Below are 21,210 nucleotides of genomic sequence, written 5' to 3'. Positions count from 1 at the left end.
CTAATGTGTATGGTGACATTTTTTCATATAGTCTTTTAACCTTGATTCATAAAGCATACATTTATTTATTTATTGACCCAAAAGTAATAGGACAAAGAGAGTTAGAGAAACTGTTTTTCAGCTAGTTTTAGTACAGGGAGTTAATATTTGGGGCTTGCTGAATATTTTTATTCAGCCACAAATGAAGAAACATTATTTTATTATTTCATACTGACATCCAAATATTTACTGGAGGACAGAAATGCTATGGGATGGAAATTAATTATGAATGAAGACACATGCTTTGACTTGATTGCTCAGCGTAAGACATGACAATGCTGCACTTCGGTAAGCAAGTCAGATTATTTTTCTCTTTCTCTAATGTATGGAATGTAAGAGAGAGGGGGTGCTTTTATCTCCATAAGTGATTTCTCTGATTGCACATTGTAAAAGCTAGCAAAAATGTTTGAAATTAAACTGCTGCATTTGCCAGGTTTCTTTACTGTGTCTGCATGTCTCCTTATGCAGATTCATGATTTCTTCAAGCTTGAGTTTTGTATACTTCAAAAAAATATATATATCTGTTCATTATGAAAAGCCATCCATAGGACATTTTGTTGTCGTTTTTGTAACATTTATTTTTATTGCTTTTCTTAGCCCTTATTTCTCTGAAGTGCTAATAAGTCCATGTCAAAATAATTCTTTATGTGTTTTTACTGTGTATATACTTTATAGCTGTTCTCACAAGAGTCTCCGATATGGCATTTGCAATGGGTAATACATAATACATTTCTCAGATTGATGTTGAGTACAGGCATACAGACAAAGCTCCTGGAGTTAGGAGCTTTGTCTTGATTACTCAATGACTAGTCACTTGCACTATGTAGTAACATCTGCAGCATCTGCAAATGACAGAAATGAAAAGAAAAAAACAATAAGTTGAGGGTGTAAGCGAGGTGTAGCATAATAGTGCCATTATGAATCTCACTATAATTTAACTCCCCACCAGACTCACACACACACACGCATGAACAAACAACGTATAAACAAAAATACAACTGAAATTTCATCTGCCCAACAAGCATTTAACTACCGTGGCTCAAGAGTTGGTAGTTCGTCTTGTAATCGGAAGGTTGCCGGTTCGAGCCCCAGCTTGGACAGTCTCGGTCGTTGTGTCCTTGGGCAAGACACTTCACCCGTTGCCTACTGGTGGTGGTCAGTGGTACCAGTGTCCAGCAGCCTCGCCTCTGTCAGTGCGCCCCAGGGTGGCTGTGGCTACAATGTAGCTGCCATCACCAGTGTGTGAATGTGTGTGTGAATGTGTGGATGACTGAACGTGTAAAGTGCTTTGGGGTCCTTAGGGACTAGCGCTATACAAATACAGGCCATTTACCATTTCACTGAAAGTTGAAAGAAGATTAATCTTTTACAGTTTTGGTGGGACGGGCCTCTTTTGCGTGTCTCTTGTCGGCATGATATAATGAAAACATTATTCTTCTCCTTTGAGTCTGACATACAAATGAGCAGAGTGATAGAAACGTGGATGATGTAAATAAACCCTGCAAGCATAGTCGACCAGTGTCATGATGCCTTGTGGGTGGAAGCTTCACAGATGGAAAATAAAACAAAAACAACAAAAAACACATACAAGATTTAAAAGATTAGCTTCAAGCAGCAGTGTTAATACCTCATGTCTCTGAAAGACTATGTTTGTAAGTAGTGCATGATTACTGATTAATAATCGGCTATTTACTAAGCAAACTTAAACTGCTGACTCCTGTAAGAAATCATCATTGCCGCTAACTGCTGTTAATTGACTTGGGATGCTAAAAAGCAAACTGATGTTCTGTGATTCAAATGTTTTCATTTTAAAAATGATTATTTGTTCAGTGCAGTGACTTGATATCACTTAAGAACTGGCTCAGTTACATTAGTGTAAACTTTGTTTATGTGACGAAAGCATCCATTGTGTGACCTACTAGTACAGATAGCCTCTTCACATTAACATTAACAATATCCAAGGATATTTTTCAGATGAGACATGCAAATGTCCTTTGGTTTAAAGAGAGTTTAGCATTGAGTTAGAGCCACATGTACAATAAACCACACATGATTTGTGGCTATTAAAAATTCACAATGCTAATGTGGAGATTAACATATTTATTTACTGAGCCATACGTTTTGCATGCTGAAGATGTATTTGTGAGCCACACATTACCCCAAGTCATTAGTCATCATTATCATCTTATGTAACCTCTTATATTGATTTGGACTCGTGATTCTCTTAATCTTTGCTCCATTACAGTAAATAAAATGAGATGAAAGGAAGAACAGGGCCTCAGTTTAAATATATCATGTTTGCGCTGCTAAATAATCTGTTTTCATTTGTCCAAATTATTCATATTTTTCAGTGTTTCAGTGTTAGATGGAAGAGCTTTAAGCTTGTTTGAATTTCATCATTAACTTGCCCTTTTGGATGGCAATGTTTACATGCATGTTGGCTTTTGGTGGATATCAAAGTGTGCTGAATATATCCATCCACTTTCTTTTCTTATCCAGTTCAGGGAGGAGCTGAAGCCTATCCTAGAGGCAGGGTCGCTAATCTGTCACAGGGCCAACGTGCAGAATATCAAAGTTATTTAAAAGGTCTACACCAGGGGTGCCCAATCCCGGTCCTCGAGAGCTACCGTCCTGCAGCTTTTAGATGCATCCCTACTCCAACACAGCTGAATCAAATGAATGGCTTGTTATCAGGCCTTTGCCAAACACGATGGCATGCTGAAGAGGTAATCAAACCATTTGATTCAGCTGTGTTGGAGTAGGGATGCATCTAAAAGCTGCAGGACGGTAGCTCTCGAGGACCGGGATTGGGCACCCCTGGTCTACACAGTATGCTGGTATTTAATTTTAAAGGATTGACAAATGCAGATGACAGTTGTGGACCAGGTATGCAGAAGTCTGTTTACATAATGCATTGTCTCATTTACATTACTTTAATATTATATTACTAAACAGTAAGGTTTGCAACTGAATTCCGACTGAGCTCCTTTGCTTTGTTTATGACTTCATTGAATATTGTGCTAAAAGCAGCGAGTTGTTAAAGAGACTTGGTGATTTATAGTGAAGAGAAAGACATATCCTTAGGATTCCCATCACTACCTCTCCATTAAATTCATTCTCTGTAGGTTATTAAGTGCTCTCACTTACTTCTCACTTTCAAAGCCTTCTCTTGCCATCCTCCATCTTTAACCACATTCTATATTGGAATTGTATATTCCAATTGCCTCATATTGGAGTCATTTTCCAAGCTGTGTGCGCAAGTGGAAAAAAGAGTTAGCAGAGTCGATATTTCTTTTCTGAGGTAATCTGTGAGGATGTCACTGCAGTGCTTCCTTACACTCATAGGCCTCAGACTTGATTAGATGTGAACACTGACCTCATCTCTGACTGGCTTTTCAGAGCACAGACAAGAAGATGCAGAAGAAATGTTCATCAGCTCACTTGTGCAGGCTGGCTAATCAAAGCCTTAGTGTGAGTTAAAAGAATTTGGCATTGAAAGTAGTTCAGCTGTTCCATTCACTGTACAACTATTTATCTTCCACGGAGCATTTCTTTTACATGAAGTCTTTTCCACTTCCTTGGTCTCCATTTAACAAGCCCAGCTGCTTAAGTGTAAATTATAATTGATTTTCACCACATTTAGTGGTTTCTCATTTAGTTTCTCCACTTAGTAAAAAGAATTAAATCTAATAATCCTCAACATTTGTGTTCAGTCTGAGACAATTACATCTACGAACTGATTATCGCACACAATTAGATTTAACAGGTTAGAAGGAATACTCAGTGAATCAGAACAGTGTGACTGTCTCAGTAACGGTCCATAGATGATTTTCCTCCCTCTAATTTTGCATCTGTACACGACCAGACTGGATTTTAGATCAAGCAATCAAGATGTGATTGGTACGGAGCCCCTCTGATGACTTGGTCCAAAAATAAATAAATTGTGGCCACAAAATACTACTCGAAATAGTATAACGAGCCCACGAAATACTTATCTGTGGCCACAAAATACAATTTTGACGGCACAAAGTACACTGTAAAACCTAATAAGTTCACAGAACTCAAAAATTGTTGTGTAACAGATTACACAACAATTTTCTAGTGATGTTTTTAAAAGTTTTAAGTTTAACTAAAATAAAAATTGTAGTTGCAGTTGCCTTAAATTACCTCAATGTTAACTCATAAATGTTGATATTCCTCAACTTATAATTAGGGAGTAATAAACTCAAAATGTTCAATATGTTTCAACTTAATTAAGGTGGGAAATACACTCAAAATATTTTACATATTGCAACTCATATGATGTGGGAAATGAACTCAAACTTTTTCATATTTTCTAACTTATAATATGGGAAATAACACTTAATCTTCAAGATTTTTAAAATACTGTGGGAAATACACTTACAAATAATTCTGAACTATTTGCCCAGTAAATTATAATCAGCTAAAAGTGTTAGAAAACATGAAAGTAACAACACTAACAATTTAACAACTTTTTATTAAACACAATGTGCTTTTAAAAAAGGCACAAACAACAGAGCTCACTCATAAAAAAGTGCTTCATAAATAAAACAAGAGAAAAAGACTCCAAGGGTCACAACCTTCTGGATACATGTGAATAAAAGCTCGAGAGTCTGCGTATTGTAGGTCTAGTGCACAGAACTACCCAAAAAGCAGGAGAAATGAGGCATCCATGTACTGGTTTACACAACTGTACATAACTGGGAACAAACATCAGGTAGTGCATTGAGGTATTAGGCAACACAACGTTAAACATGAATAGTCCACAAAATGAGCAGTCATTCACTTTAAATTAGAAGTAGAAAAGCCCAATGATTAGGAAAAAAAACAAACAAAAAAAAGCTTCCTCAATACTCAGCTCAACAAGTAGTCCATTCTGAGTGATTCACTCATTGAACAAATCATTCTTCAGCGTCAGTAGACGCCCTTTCAGTGGTTTGTTGTCCTCAAGGCACATCACAACCTTCTGGATAAATGTGAATGTAAGCTCAAGTTTCTTTGGGTATTGTAGGTCTAGTGCATAGATGTACCCAAAGAGCAGGAGAAATGACTCAGCCAGATTTGTGGGACCATTCACAAGTATTTCATCCTCAATGACAATGCAGATGCTTTCGGGACTGAAGAGGGCCGAATCAGTAGTGTCATCCGTGACAACTGTCAGCAGAGCCACAGGAGTGTCAGTGAGGTCTGGACCATCTGCTGACTGCAAAACAAAAATAATACAAGAATGAGTTCAGCCCCACAAGGACACAAATCATGCTATTGATTAGAGGTGTGAATCTTCATAAGTCACACGTTTCTTTTAGGATTATAATGTCAACGATTTAATTTGATATGGCGATACATCATGATGCATTACAATAATCTTAATTTCGGTTTGACTTCAAAACATATGTTTAAATAAATGTTTTCAATAATAAATATATGCCAAGATTTTTGTTTTTGTTATTTACCAAACATTTCTCTGACCACAACATGGCACCTCCAAAAAAATAGAACACTTGAATTTTAAAAGGGAGATAGTTTTTATCTGCAGATTTTTTTTGTATAATAATCTTTCAACTATTTTCATGTTTTCTGGTTTATGCGTAACAATCTTCTTGCAATCTTATTCAACAATAGTTGATATATGGGAGAAAACAAGTCAGATGAGGACTGTGTTGAACCTCCTTCCTGATATACACCCTGGTTCTCCTTGAGTTCTGAGCGATGTCATATGTTTGACTGAACAGCTAGGCAAAGGGGTTGATGCTGAGGCCAGTACACTTACATCACAAGTCCTGAATAACATGGAGGCATCTTCACGCAGGTACACAGGAAGTGCACGAAGGACGAGGGCCCGTCTTGTATTTACATCATGCTGTTCCTAGATGAACATACAATATCTATTAGAATAGTATTTACACAAATGCAGAGTAAAAACAAAGTGTTGGATAGCCATGTTCTGATTGTCATTGTTATAGATCAGGGGTGTCCAAACTTTTTGTGTAACGGGCTAAACTTGTCAATCTAGAAGGGTAACCCTACCCTACCCTACCCTAGCCATAGATGGTAAATTCTGTATTTTGGATTTTTTTGGATATTTTGATAGGATAGATTTTGTCAAGATGTCCTTCTCCTAAAATGACAACCTTGTATCCATGGCATAATCACTTAATCTCGGAGCACAGTTGAAGCAATTGACACTATGGCTTCTTACAGCTGTGTACAAACCATCGGTTAATGTAATCCTGAATCATGTGAAATGAAAAATTTACCCGAATGTCATAAATTCTCATGAGCTTTGCTAGCTCCTCTGCAATCTTGCCAGTCTTGATGGCCTTGTCTCGGAACAAAGTGATGAGTCTAGGGGTGTGTCTGTCCAGCTCCTTGTAGAATTGAGTGCGCAGGTTAACATTGTTGATTCGGTGGAACTCTGCCACCACCTGTACATGAACAGAAATACACAGAAATGAACAAAGATGAATTAGGAACAGAATTGTGAATGTATTTTAAAAAGTTCTCAGGTTAGCAAAACCAGAGAAATTCTAATCAGAACCAAGGCCAAAATAGAAAGTTATTCGTCATTCTTTGTAATGTTATCTAAAGGAAATTTTAATAAATAAACTTCTAGAGACTTTGTTTACTATGAATGGGGAAAAAAAGAAAAAAAAACATCACAGTGATGTGTTGTCATTTTACATCTGCCATTTGCTTTTTGGTAAATTGTTTGAAAATCTAGACTTTTAAAAACTGGGAGAACAGTAAAGAGACAGACAGACATATACACACACACACACACTTTTAATTTTATTTTACCTGTGACTCTATAAGTAGGGCTGGCCATCTGTCCACGACGTCTCTCACTCGTGGAGCTACAACAGCTCCAACAATTTCTTGGCGACGTAGGGCATAGGTTGTGTCCATGAGCTTGCCTATGACCAAGTAGTTTCTCTCAGTCTTTTCGACTTCATGCATGATCTGTTCTCTCATTTTTTCCAGAGAGGCTGGGGTTTGATCCTTCGGTAGGTTAGTGATGTAGTTGACCTCAGCTTTTCGAGCTTTCTTTATGTTTTGATGGGGGTGATCATTGTTGGGGTTGTTTCGGCTCCGCCTCCCTGTGTTGATGGCTACTTCTGCAACCCCAGCTTTGGCCAGATTGTTACGGTAAGATGCAAGCTTGTACCCCATGTGGCGTTTCCATCCCAACGCCCCGTCTTCACCAGCTGTCATTCTGAGACATGGATGAGCTCTAATCAAAGCTTGAGCAGCCATTGCCAATTCCTTGTCATGTGCGTATGCTTTAAAACTGTAGATTGTTTCTGCCATTTTTCTAAGGATTTCACTCTTCTGTGATCTCTTTAACTTCAGCAATTTTCCTGATTCTTCATAAACTCGATTTCCTTCTTCTAGTATATGATCCATTTCATAACCAAAACTAGGAACAACAAATTCATCAGGCCAACTCTTCTGGCGCTGTATCGCAGGTACATGTGGGAGTATGTCTGTGTCAGAAGATGCAGTAGAGAAGGTGTCGCTTTCAGGTCTGACAACTCTTAATGTGCCCTTCTCTGGTAACTCCTGGATGTCCACAAGGAGACAAAGATCACCATCAAAGTCCGGATCCTCATAGTGAAGGCTAAAGTCCCCATCCAGTCTTGGCTTGAACCTCTCTTGAATTATTTCTTTCAGCTCCTCCACTGACTTTGGTCGCTCAAGTAGAGTAAGTTTCAGGGCGGTGTCTTGTTCAACATACACACGCAGCACATGCTTCTGGGCAGCAGCCATCTTTTGGTTCCTAGGGGAAGAAAAAAAAAGAAAAAGGGAAAAAAAAGAACAAACATTAATTTTTATGGAGAGTAAACGTGATACAAACAATGTACACAAGTCCATAGCCTCACTTGAACGATGGGAAGTATGGAAGGACACCTGCTGGAGTGAGGCAGTTTATTCATGGACCCACTGCCCAGCACAGCTCCAAGAGAATGTTGAAGTCAGCTGTTAACCTGCTTCAATAAATCTTCAATGTAATAATATGAAACGTTTTGGTGTCAAGAGCAATCTTCCATCTACATTGTAAGCACAGAGAGGTGTTTTGTCATTTAGCTCTGATGGGGTGTGAACAGCCAGATTATTTGGGAAAAGTTCGTAAGATCTCAGGTGTTCAATGTAGTGCGATATGTGCCTTTGGCAAAGAAAGACAACACTACTATTAACCAGGAGAACCTGTTCAATTCTACAGAACTTAGGCAGTCCTCCCTCTTGTCCAACAGACAAAAACATTCCTACATTATAATCAGTTCCATCAATGCAGATCTTTGATGTGCTGTAAATAACATTGCTTGCTGTTATTTGTTTAACATATGTCTTTGCAACATCTGGAAGCATTGATACCAGTACAGAGGAGACATTTGATGCTTGCTGGTGAGGTCTGAAGAATCCTGAGGCACTGAGATGAAATGCTACCATGTACTGATGCCTGTCGGCGAGTGTTTTTAACACATTTTTAAAGTTTTGTGTATCGTGTACAACTCTCTTGAAAAAACTGTGTTTTCCCTCAAACCTCATTGTCCACAAGTGTACAAGGGGCCCAAAAAGACGTATAAGGTCAGGATAGTGTTCAATGTAGTGATGCTTAGGACGGAGTTTGAAATCTGGAAAGGCTTCTTTCAGCATCTGTCTATGATCTTGGATCTTCGACTGTAAATACTGGATGGACTCCTCTGTGAATTCTGAAGACAGTGATAACTCTACTACCTCTTTTAAGTCCATTAGCACAGTCCATATCCCATCCTCTTCAGGAACAGCATTTCCAATAATCAAAGGGAGCAGTCTAAGCAATGTGGCATTTTCATGGCCATTACCACCAATGCTTTTCTTTAAAGCAAAGCTCTGTGGTATTTTATGAGGTTTCTCAAGCTTGTCTGTTCCTTGGTAGGGAAATGACAGAATTCTGTCATTCAAATATTCAAGGGTGAAGTATTTGCGACGGATCATCTCTCCAATACACAGGGCGAGCTCTGTAGGCACAATGCCCTCCAAAAGATCATGGAGGGCATCAGGTGGAAAGCCAGTGACAGTATGAAAATGCTCTAGTTGCTGTCTCAGGACACAATCTGCCTGAACACCATTTTGACTCCGACTGACCCCATGCATTACGGCATGCACATCACTATTATGGCTGTCTTTTGTCCTAAGACTGAACTCGCCGCTTGCAACTTCATGAGTCTGAAGTTTAACTTGTGTTGCTGTGCAGAACCTGCAAAAGTGTTCTGCTCTAAAAGACTTTGAAAAGCCTGCCAACTCATGGGCTGCAAGATTGTCACACACCACACACATGACTGTTCCTTGGACTACCTTACCAATAGACTCAATAAATATCCCATCTTGTTCAAGGGTACGGAGGTCTCTCAACAAAGGACCAAGTGCTTTTTCATACCCAAATGTCTGGATGTCAGCCACTTTACATAAAGCAGCAAGCTGAATCACATGCAAGGCTGACCGGTATTTACTGGGAAGATCAGCAAGCATCCAGTATACTGAACAGATTTTGTGTATTTTGCGCGATGTGCCAAGTGGATTGGCTATCTCCAAATCATCAATGTACAAAATTAGTGTTATTTTGAACTCATCTGAAGACAAGAATGTGTTCTCTTTGAAGTACAAACCATCTTGGTGGCTTACATAGACACCGTTTTGTGCCACCTTTGTTTCTTTAATTTTATCAAGAATATCTGTATGACTGAAGATTTTTTGTATCATTTTGAGAATGGGAACATGTACTGCTGTGTGTCCTGGCTGTAGCAGATACTGTACAGGCTTTACCACAGGGTAATTATTTTCGATGAAGGTTTTCCTTCTCTTGGTTGAGGATAACGGCTTCCCCTTAGCTGTGGCACTGACAATAACATTGCAGTCCATAACAGTACTGACAACCTCATTTAGAATTGCTTCACTGACAGTGATATCATGACTCTCTAAGACCTCTCTGATGTCATGTTTGAGTATCGGTTGGGACAAGAAAAATATCTGAGTCAAATGTTCCACTATTTCCTGAGATGCCATTTCTGACACATGAAGAATAGATTGCATCTTTAGAAATAACGATGCCAAGTTATGGTTCAGCTGGGCCTTTAACATGTCTGGGTCACACTGACTGTTTATCTCATCGAGATCAAATGTGTCTGCAGACCCTGGACTGTGAGTTTCAGCAGGTTCCCGAAGACTTTCTGCTGCAACTAGCTCTGGGGCGCTATCGTTGTATGCCAATACAACACATTCACCAAAGCCTGAATCACCACTATGCTTTCTACTTTTGTGTGCATTAAATGCTGAGTAACTATTTGTTCTGTAATTACAGTTTTTGAATGGGCATGGTACCATCTCATGACTTCGTAAATGATTTCTCAAGTGACCAAACAGAATTCCCTCAGAAAAGGGCTGTGTGAAGTTACACAAAGGACATATAAAACAACCACGTGCTCCTTCAGTTGCATCAACTCTATGTGAATCATTATGTGATCTTGACAGATGAGCTTTCATTGCCTCGAATGATGGAAAAGTACAAATGCAACTGTCATAGAGACATGGCAGGGGGGACACTCGTGAATATTGGGTATGCAATACAGTGTAGTGCCAAAATAATTGTCCCCGAGTATTTGAAGTTGCAGAACACAACTTGCATTTCCACTCCATTGGGCCAACTTCACCCCTGCAATTAAAACATTTGCAGTCAAAACCATTTCAGCCCTGTTTGCACTTTTGGCTTTTCAAAATGCACTGTTTACACGCATTGTACTTAAAATGCATGTCAATTTTTAAATTAGGTGGAACATAATTATGCCAACAAGTTCACACAGTAATTTAATTTTGTCTGTTCTGTTGCAAAAAAAAAAATCTAAAAATTTTGAATAATTCAGGGCAAAATTCTCTAGTTTCTTTGTATTTATTTTTTATTTAAATTAGGACACAAATTATAAAACTCACCCACTGACAACTGGTGAAATGCTGACTCTCTGTAGCGCTCTTTGCAGTCTGATATCTGTAAACAATATGTGCACAAAGACGACTTGTTAATGTTCAAAAACATTTTTTGCACAGCACACACACACGTAGTCAGCTGATCTCATCTGATGCAGATCTGCTCCTTGATCAAGTGACATTTGTCCGGATTTTTGGCACGAGTCACGTCGAATCAGCACCGCAGCTGGATGGCCCGATTTACATACCCAGCGCAGCTGATACTCACCACAATAATTTACTAAGATTATATGCACTCCTGTTATTAAGTCCAGTTCAGTCTGTTAATGTTAACCGTTTCAAACTAATGTTAATAGGTGTGTTGCTAAGCTTAATAACTTAAATAACAAACTTGAAATTTACCCGTCCTATTTTCCCCTTTATTGTTTTTTCTCTGTGCTGTAAATCTTCTGTCTAAGAAGAAATCTGAAGCTGCTGTTCTGAAAATGAGCTACCAAAACTTTTTCTGAATGAATCAATAAAGATCAATTTATGGAAAGCTGTGATGAAGGCGGTTTTGTCTTTAATTATATTCAACAATATAACATATTCGACCACTTTTAAGTGATTTTGTGATCTTTAATACACTTTAATACACTAAAGTTAAGGTTTTTTACCTAATTTCTAGTAAGTGGCCCAGCCCCTCCTATATTTTTATGTATGTGGCCCTCAGTGAAAAAAGTTTGGACACCCCTGCCTTACAGGTTAGGGAGTATTTGTGATCCGCACAGTCTGCATCAATGATTCTTTCTTAGCCTGGGAGCAGAACGCGGCTCTTTATTTTCATTTCATTTCAATTTATCTAGCAAAGATCGATAGGGTCTGGCTTAAAGGTGTCAAGGAGGCGCCTCAGTCTGGCTGGTTGAGCCTTGTCGAATTAGCGCGAACAATTTAGGTGAACTTCGTTCGTAGCACCGAGTTTGACCAGTGTGTAATGTTAGGCTGAATCAGGCGATGCATTTTTCCGCAAGGCTTGACTTGTAGAGCTCGCTTAGTGGAATACCCCTCTAAACTGTTAAAAGAACTTCGAGATTATCTCACAACCACACATTTGAGACTACGAAAAAATACAAACATGTGTCTAATTACCATCATGATAACACACTCATGTTGTTTATTATTGTTCGCTTCATGCTAGCACACACACATAGCTCAACAGCGTAAACTACTGACTGTGTAACACGGACACTTATTGAAATAAGTATACTCACAATACGCACGTGCATTACCGGCGAATACGACAACCGGTAGAAACGGACAGTAGAAAATTTTAGTAGAAAGTTCAAAGGCATAGAGCTAGAACTGCCACCGTCAACTTCCCGGGCAAGAATACAATGCATTATGGGAAATGTTGTCCCCCACGGAAAACCGCCAAAACGTTACACCGTTCTAATTTGAAATAACATTACGTATTTGTCACATTCGAAAACTTCTAAAATTACAATTACTTGGATTCGAATTCATTTATAACAAACATGCACTGTGCGCAAAGTACGAATGTATTTCCAGTAAAAAAATAAAAAAGAATGTTTATCGAAATTAAATTTAAGCAAAACAAAAACACGTTAGACTTACCAAATTTAGGGCAGTTGATGAAAAAAAATAAGGTGGTGGTCGTGGTAGGTTGAAGTTGGGGACTCTTAATCCACACGGGCTGGCCAAATCTTCCCTGCATCAAGGTAAATTCAAGATGGCTGACTCAGCTTTCCTGAGGGAGCGACAAGACTCCACCCACCAGAACGTCACTAATATATGCTTCTTAAACTTTTTGAGCGTTCCGAACAAATTAGCTAAAAAATATTGAGCCCTATTCAATTAAAGTTGCATAAAAGCCAACAGAGCTCAATACTTTATAGTTTGCTCAACTACAAAACGACATTTGAGTGTTATGAGCTTATTAGTTATGAGCTAGAACAACTGTTAGGGATTACAGTGTAGGTATAGCATGCGCACGAAATGCTAATTTGTGGGCATGAATTGGGTATAACGTGGCAACGAATTATGCACTTGTGGCGCACATCATATTGATACAATTCCTGGACAGCTGTGTAGAGACATAAGCATAAGAGTAGGCTAAACCTATACACCATGGACAGAGACAGTATGATTGAGTTTTATTTTAGGCTGGGAATGAGCTACAAATGCATTTTGAAAAGCCTGGCAATGCAAGGAGCCATTATTACGGAGAGACATTTAAACAGGATATTGAGAGCCCAGTTGCTGTACAGATGTAAGTACAACCTGGACGCCGGGATAGATTTTATTGTCAACCAACTGCAAGAGCCTGGGAAGGATCACGGTTATTGGTCAAGTGTTTCGTGCTCACAAATTAGCATTTCGTGCCCACGTTATACCTATTTCGTGCCCTCGAAATAGTATTTCGAAATAGTATTTCGTGGGCACAAAAAAGTATTTTGTGGGCACGTTATACCCATTTCGTGCCCACGAAGTAGTATTCTGTGGCCACAATTTATTTATTTTTTGGACCATGTCATCAGAGGGGCTCTGTAGATTGGAGTGCAGACTTTCACTAACAACTCAAGGGGTTTAACAAAAGTATTGTATTAACTCTTTAATACAAGTTAATACAGCCATTTTCATCATCAAAATCATCATTTAAAATGTAAGGATTGTTTTTGATATTTTACCAGCCACAGATTGTTTGTGAGTCTCGGTGCCATTCCTTTTTTGCTTCATTTGGCTGAATCTGAGCTGGAAATAGCACTGCATATTTAAGAAATCTTCTTAATAAATATAATTCTTCTGCTTCTATCAGCAGTCATATCATCCATAAAGACTAGTAACTGAGATCTACTGGCAGCCATATATGCCCATGCCCAAATATTAGTGTTGGACATGCTACTGTGTGCTTTAGCTCATAACCTGTTTCTCTCATTCTCCCTACTTTTGTCATTCCATCAGTCTGGTACATGTTAGTATTGGTTTCTTCTGTATTTTTATTTATTTTATTTTCATTCTAGGATTAATTTTTTTTCTGGAAAAGTCTAATCTGGCTTATCTGCCCTTGAATGTAACCAGGAGTTTTGTAATACTGCAAATGTAAAATCTGCAGATTTTACTTTGTTAATGTATAAGAGAGATGACTGTTGTTGTTAATCTTGCTTCAGAGTATCATCACTGAATTTTTTTTTGTTTGTTTTGTTTGTTTTGCCACATGGGTTCTTGGATGCTTTAAGCAATAAAATTGTCACACTCTCTTCGCCGCTCTGAAGAGGTCTTGTGCTGTTTTGGATTATTTGGCCAAAGGGTCTAACATTACATTAAGTAAAGCAGAGATATGAAAATAGAATGAAGAGGAAGAGATAAATTGAGAAAGACAACAGATAGTTACTCTGTTCTATTTTCTCCTAACATTGCCTCGAAAAGCCCTAAGGTTGAAATGCTGCAGAGGTGTTTGGAGGCTGTCGCTGTGCAGCCCGGGGGAAGATGTTAATAACACAAATTTTATTTCAGTGGACCTGGGCCTGTCACACAGGTATAGGTCTGTGACTTTTCACAGATTTTCATATATAACTTCCAGTGCAAAGCTCATTTATTATAGTTTTTATCGTTTTTAAGTGAATATATGAGTATTTTATTTGAGCGTAATGTCTGACAAAATCACAGGTGTTACTAAAACGCACGTCTTTAATGATAGTGACTGTCAGTTTGTTTTGGGGGGTTTTGCACATGCCCTGTTGTCATTTTGTTTACTCCCTTTTCTTTTTTGTCTTATTCCTATATATGCTGTCAGTTTTTTAATTGTTTTGTACTGCCCATTATGTAAAGAGCGAAAGGATGGCAATTAGCCTGTGTTTAACTTTTTAAATGTTCTGAAGTGTGTGTGACGTTTGGATTGCATCATTGCTGTTGCTTCAATTTAATGTAAGAATAAAACCATGTTCAAACCAACTCCAAAAGTTCTTAAGAAAAGATTTGCAAAAATGTGTATCTTGGTGTTTAAAATCAGTCATTTACATATACCTGATTGCAAAGTTTGCCCCATGGCGTTAGGAGGTTTGTTCTTACATGGTGTTTAGTTTCAAGAAGTACTCAAAGACCAGAGCAGAACAGCATTTGCTGCAAGTTTAGAGGCTCTGTGATTGGTTTCACCTAATATGAACATTAATTAATTTCCAATAACTAAATACCAAATCAATCTTTCTAAATGTTTTACAAATGATCAACTCCAGTGATGTTGTTTCTTCACAGTAATGGATTGATTAAATAATATGGCATGATGAACAGAATATCATCTGATGGACAGCCATGTTTTTTTCTGTTCACCGTGACTGTACATGATTAGTTGGTATGATCCCTGGGTAGTGGCGCGTGAAATGTAGGGGCTCAGTGGACTGATGTAGCATCTTCATGAACATGTTATTATTAGCTGTCATTTCATAACCTGAGTTGTATCTATTTGTTTTTGCAGCCTCTAAGCTGACAGTCTTATCTCACCCATTTCCACTCATCAGGGATTCCCTCAAGAAATGTACATTAGTAATAATAATAGCCACAGGTTAATTTGTAGCTATTTACTTCACACTCTTCTTTATGCTTCAAGCAGCAGCAATAAAATTATTAAAGTCATTGCACACAATGACTGCACATACACCTACAGATATAGTCACATCACACACCTTCACTTTGGGTTTTTATCTATGGGAATATAACAGCTACATTTCCATAATAAATTAACAGTGAACATATTTATGTAGCCTCACAGCAACAAAGCTCCAGCCAGCTCTTTATCGTTAATGTTGTTCCTGCTCTAAGCATTAGCACAGATGACCGCAGCATGATTAACCTTGGCATTGTTCCAACCCAGATCGACTGTGGGTATAAATAGCAACCAATCCTTGTTTTTTGCTTTTATTAAATTAAAGCTCAAAAGCTGCTTTACTGAAACACTTATACAATACACTTGAAATCCCAGTCTAAACATATTGGTATTGATAACAGCTTATTGAATTATTCACAGTGGTAACCACATCTTCTGTCTAGTTTGAAAAATTTAAAGTTGATTCAGAAAGGCACTGAAGTCAAGCTTATCCCAATTCGCACTGCATTACCTGATAACACCGGATCTCTGTGCAGGCCTACATTGATCTTGTGAGAATATTCTGCTCAAGCTGCAAATTTGCTACTTTTAGGGCAGACCTTCCCAAAGTGTGGGGCCCGCCCCCTAGGGGGACCGCAGAGCCATGGCAGGGGGGACGCGGGATGACAAGGGGGGAAAGAAAACAAAACGCTTGGACACTGCTAGCATGGGGCGCCTACAGAAACGCAAAGCAGGAGATGAAGCATCGCTGAATATGTTTCCAAACCAACTTCATTCCAAGCCAAAGACTAGAAAATATGGTGAAGCATATCTTCCCTTTGGCTTCACCTGCACAAGTGCCGAGGTAGGTCTCCCCTGCAGAATTGATTTTCCCTTCGTAGGGAGCAGCGCTGGGCTGTTTAAATCACGGACAAACAGTATCCCACATTCGTGATTTTTAGTTCACAATCACTTCTTGTAATGACTAACTACTCCTGACATTTTGGAGATATACATACTATACTATACTTTCTACAGTAAAGTTACAGCGGGATACAAATAATATCAGGCTCATCCTGCCACAATTTGTTCCCCCGGTTTTAATCACGGACAAACAGCATCCGACAGTTGTTTATGTTTTTGAACCTATTTTGCACAGAGAGACAGTTTTTGAAAAATGTATTGATAGCAATATTGACTATTATTACACATGAAAAAAAAAACTACGCGTCAAATAATCACATCGTGATTATTCGTGATTCGTGATTAAGGCCTCTGCCTTTCTAAATAGAGGAACAGTAGCTGCATGTGTGTATGTAAGCGTGTAAAACCTGCAGATTGTCAGATTAACAGTATTTTGTCTCGATCTGCCATTCTGCAATTCATCTCAGGTAAACAATAACGTGGTGCACAGCGTGACGTGAAAAAAGGCACATACCTTTGACTTTGCGTGAGGAACTCTGTATTCCTTGTCCACACGTAAACGCAAAAAAGGAGTTTTAAAAAATAATCTCAGTTTTCGGTGATTCGAAACGCCGTTTACGTGTGGACGAAACAGCTGCGTTTTCAAAAATACCCGTGTAGGTGCAGACGTAGCGTAAAAGAGTTAGTAGTTTATTTTCTTACGACCTGTAATTTATTGCAGATTACTTGTATTTGCTTAATTGTTTACTAAATGTTTGAGGTGTGAAATAAACTGCAATGGAGCAAAATATGGGTGGGTGTGGTTGGAGGATGTGTGCGTGCGTGCACTCGCGCGGGGGGGGGGGGCAACATTTTTCTTGTAAAACAAAGGGGGGCGCAGCAAAAAAAAGTTTGGGAACCACTGTTTTAGGGTAAGTTCATTTAACAGCTCTAAGTAGTTTTGTTAGTAAGGTACCTTGATTAAAATATTGTAATCTAGGGTTGGTGAGAGGAAGTGGGTTGGAGTTAAGATTTTAAAACCACAATGTGATGATGTCAGAGCTATAGAGAGACAGAGACAGACAGCTAGTTTATTTTTTCTTCTCAAAGTTTCCAGCCACAGATGATCTTATTTATTTATTCATATGTATCTCATAATGTACAACATGGCTGCTTGTCTTTATCTTTCGAAGCTTCCCGTACTTAACAAGGTAAATGAAGTGTGGACAAAAGCTTAAACAAACCCTCTGGGTTCTGATACACATAATGAATCACTATAGAAAAATTAAGCAAAATGACAAACAAAACCTAGGAAAACTCTAATTGAGACATTGGTATAGTTTAGTTTTATTTTATTTTTTCATTGTTTTTGTTTAAAACTTCTGTTTCAACTTCACATTATCAGTTACACTTTGGTTTATAAATTCAATAGCTTAAAGTTCAGTATTGAGCAGGAACAAACAGGATGATCATCATGAAAGAATGGTGACATCTGGAAAAACAGTTGGTTGCTGAGAGGGACCAGCGCACAGGGAGTACAGGCTTGGCAAGCAGAAGCGTGCTCTTACAAGAGTGGTACCTCTGGAGCCAGCTGACAGGAGGGCTCATTATCCAAATGTAGCTGATAAGTTTAAACAACAAGAACGTGAATGGAATCTAGAACACGAGGATGCTATTAAGTACAGGTTTTGTGTGATCTGTTAAGTGTTAGTGTGGAAGGTTTAATCATCTATACCCTAACAGAATTCTATTAGCTTGTTCTACGCTCTCTGGTGAGCTTTCCAAATGCATAAATAAAGCTAAAAAAACAAATAAGAAGAAATTAATCATATGTGGCTCAAGGGGGAAAACGCTAAAATATCATATTGTTCTTTTAAGTATATGAAATTATGAATGCAATCAATACTGTGTTTTTTTAGCCTCACTTTGTAGACCGACTGCCTCTAAAATGCTCAGTTACAAATATCAATATTGCTAAATCTTCCACTCTGTGAGACCATGGCTGTGTCCCAATTAAGAGACTGCACGCTTGAAGTACGCATTTTGAGTGCAACTACGTCACCGCCACGCAATGACGGCTGTCCCAATTCGAAGTGTACTTCAAATGCATACTCCAAATGCGCCGTCGATTTACCTAAATATCAAGCGTGGTCCGGTGCACGCTTCGTGGTCCCATATGTCCCACAATTCATAGCGCGGCGGTGGTGTGGATAATTTTGCCGCAAAATACGGCAGACGGCAGAAGGGGGCAGCCGAAGAGTGAACTGTCAAAAGTAAGTACTGAATATGATGTAATTTATTTATGTGCGAATGTTTAATAACGAAGAACATTAAAACATTACTGTTGGTCATATGTCGGCAAAGTTATGTGACATTAGTGATGTCTGTACTTTCAGCGTTAACTTGGTTTTAAAGCCTCTACTTCAAAAAATATATATAGTTGACCTTAATGTTACAGAGAATGTGATGATTTTATGGATAATTAAAGTCAGTCATATATCCACAAACACAACAAGCTGAAAGTCAGTGATGCTGCTCGGTTTGCAGTCCTGAATATCACGGCACAAGCAGGATCCACTGCACTGTTAATGTTAGCTATGTTATATTGCTGCCTCTGTTCGGTGGTGTCGAGCCAAACGGACTTTAACGTGTGTTTGAACAGCTGACGGTTCACTTGTTAAGCTGAAAGAAAGATGCTTTAATCGCAGGAGTCACACATGTGTCCACTGTACCATCTGGGAACTCTTCTTGTTTAGCACTCGTAATAACACAAACACTAAATCCTCCTTCTCTTGTGCTGTTTTGTAGCAGTGTATACACCTGAGACTGTCACCTGTCTGTCTGTCCTGCACTCTCTCTCTGTTTCTTTCTCTCTGATTGTGTAATAAAAATATGAACATGTATTTATAAGTTACACTTGTGTTTGAATCCTGCAGCTTATCACACATTTGATTTCCATGTGTGACAACTGCAAGTGTCCAGAGTGAGGACAGGCTGAGGGACCCACTGCTGCACATCATCTGTGAGGCTTTGCAGCCCTGACGATCCACCAGGACAAACTCAACAGTGTGTGAGGAAGAGGAGGAGGAAGAGCCAGCAGCAGCTGACAGATGGAGAGAATAGACAGGCTGTTCCCTGTTTGTGAAGGACTGCTAGAAAAGTTTAACATAACTAATTGTCTGTCCTGAATCAGTCTTATTAGGTAATGTTCATATAATTTTATCATTCTAGTGTTTTCAGTGTGGGAGAAAGTACTCAGGGCCTTCAAGTTACACACTATGAAAGGCAGCAACAAGTGTAATATTCAGAAACCTAAAGTATGTATCAGCAGCAGAATGGAGCTAAAAATAAATGTTTGTTTCAATTCTATGAAGCTTTGAGTATTTTGGATCAGTAGCACTGCTGTGTTTGTTGCATCATATTGCTGTAATTGTTTATATGCTTTATATATTCTGAGGTAAGTTGATCTATAGTGTTACATCATATTCTATAAGGATGTTATGTGTTTGTATACTTTCTGCCTAGTTTGACCCATTTAGCAGAAGTCAGCCTGTTTAAGGCTCTGATATCTATTCTGTATGACTGAAAGCAGTTATGACATGGTCTGATTTTCTCACCCAATAAAGGAATATTTAATATATCAGTCTACTCTTCATTCTATCAGAAACAGTTATCACAGCTCGTACATTTGCTTTTTACACATATATGTAAGCATTGAGCCAAATGTAATAATGCCAACATATTAAATGAACAATATTTGTCTCTTATGTATAATACATCTGTATATACACTGTCAAAGATACTTGTATTTGAGTGAAGATTTAAGGTGATAGGAAATATAAATAACTGCAACTTAAATCTTTGACACAGAGTTCAAGCTCACTGCTGTAATATTTCCTGTAATATATATATACAGGGCTCAGTGCGACCAATTTGGTCGCAGATTAAAGATTAAAGCTCACAAAACCATTTCAACAACAACCAAACAGCAAATGAGAGCAGGTACACGGACTCCACACAAAGACGTAAACACAGAGCGGAACCGACGCATCAGAATCAGCTTTGTCTTTCTCGGCTTTCTCACCCGACGGCCTTAGACGGACACGCTGTCGGAGCTTAGGGATTCTGATGCGTCCGGTCCGCGCTGTGATTATGTCTTTTTGCGCTGATTCTGAGCTGCAGGTTTTGTCTCTCTCCAACCAAAATTCGCCGAGCCAGCAGCAAAAGAAGCAGCAAACTGTGCTTCACAGTTGATCAATGTCGTCATGAATTTTGCTGTTTTGCTTCCACGACTATTAAAATCACACTTCATGCACAGCTAGCTCTCTCTCTATCTCTCTCTGTACTTCAAGAACAGTTTCCCGTCTCCAATCTCTGTTTTCTGTATTATTCATTCGCTTATTACCCACCAGTCTACCGTTGTTTACAGCGCTGTCGGCTGCTGTCTTTTTCTTTTCTTTTTCTTTTTTTCACTTAAATGACCTTGGATAAGAAAGAATATTTTTTCTGTTGTTCAATACTGAAGAAATTTAAACTTTATATGCAGAACATTGTAGAATATTTTTAAGGTTATCCGCTATAAAAAGCCAGACCAGGAAAATCTCCTTCATGTTTTTCTTGGTCATTCATTTTTGTCATGACATCACTTTGATTAGTTGAGTATCTGAGGCTGAGACCACGGGACTGTAAAACATGATTGTTGGGCTTCA

General features: G+C 38.6%; 1 protein-coding gene across 1 annotated transcript; it reads right to left on the bottom strand.

Annotated features, from left to right (window-relative positions):
- Nucleotides 1-4,912: 4,912 nt before the first annotated feature.
- LOC146618488 (uncharacterized) lies at nucleotides 4,913-7,368 on the bottom strand. The gene is made up of 4 exons (XM_085370766.1): nucleotides 6,859-7,368; nucleotides 6,318-6,485; nucleotides 5,831-5,926; nucleotides 4,913-5,263 (listed from the first exon to the last, which is right to left on the bottom strand). The coding sequence occupies exons 1-4, from the start codon at nucleotides 7,366-7,368 to the stop codon at nucleotides 4,946-4,948; spliced, it is 1,092 nt and encodes a 363-aa protein (XP_085226892.1). The 3' UTR covers nucleotides 4,913-4,945.
- Between the last annotated feature and the right edge of the window lie 13,842 nt (nucleotides 7,369-21,210).

The sequence above is a fragment of the Diplotaxodon limnothrissa genome, linkage group LG14, assembly GCF_057381915.1.
Source record: "Diplotaxodon limnothrissa isolate DT_005_m linkage group LG14, D_limnothrissa_male_GT1.1, whole genome shotgun sequence".
NCBI classification, from domain to species: domain Eukaryota; kingdom Metazoa; phylum Chordata; class Actinopteri; order Cichliformes; family Cichlidae; genus Diplotaxodon; species Diplotaxodon limnothrissa.
This window is presented reverse-complemented; position numbering and strand designations above follow the sequence as displayed.

Bases quoted from the DNA above. Each gene is read 5' to 3' on its own strand.
- LOC146618488 (XM_085370766.1), bottom strand. From the start codon at position 7,368: ATGGCAGAAACAATCTACAGTTTTAAAGCATACGCACATGACAAGGAA. The intron at 6,486-6,858 runs GTAAAATAAAAT...GTTCATGTACAG, and splicing joins CCCTACTTATAGAGTCACAG to GTGGTGGCAGAGTTCCACCG. The intron at 5,927-6,317 runs GTAAATTTTTCA...ATGTTCATCTAG, and splicing joins TGAGAATTTATGACATTCGG to GAACAGCATGATGTAAATAC.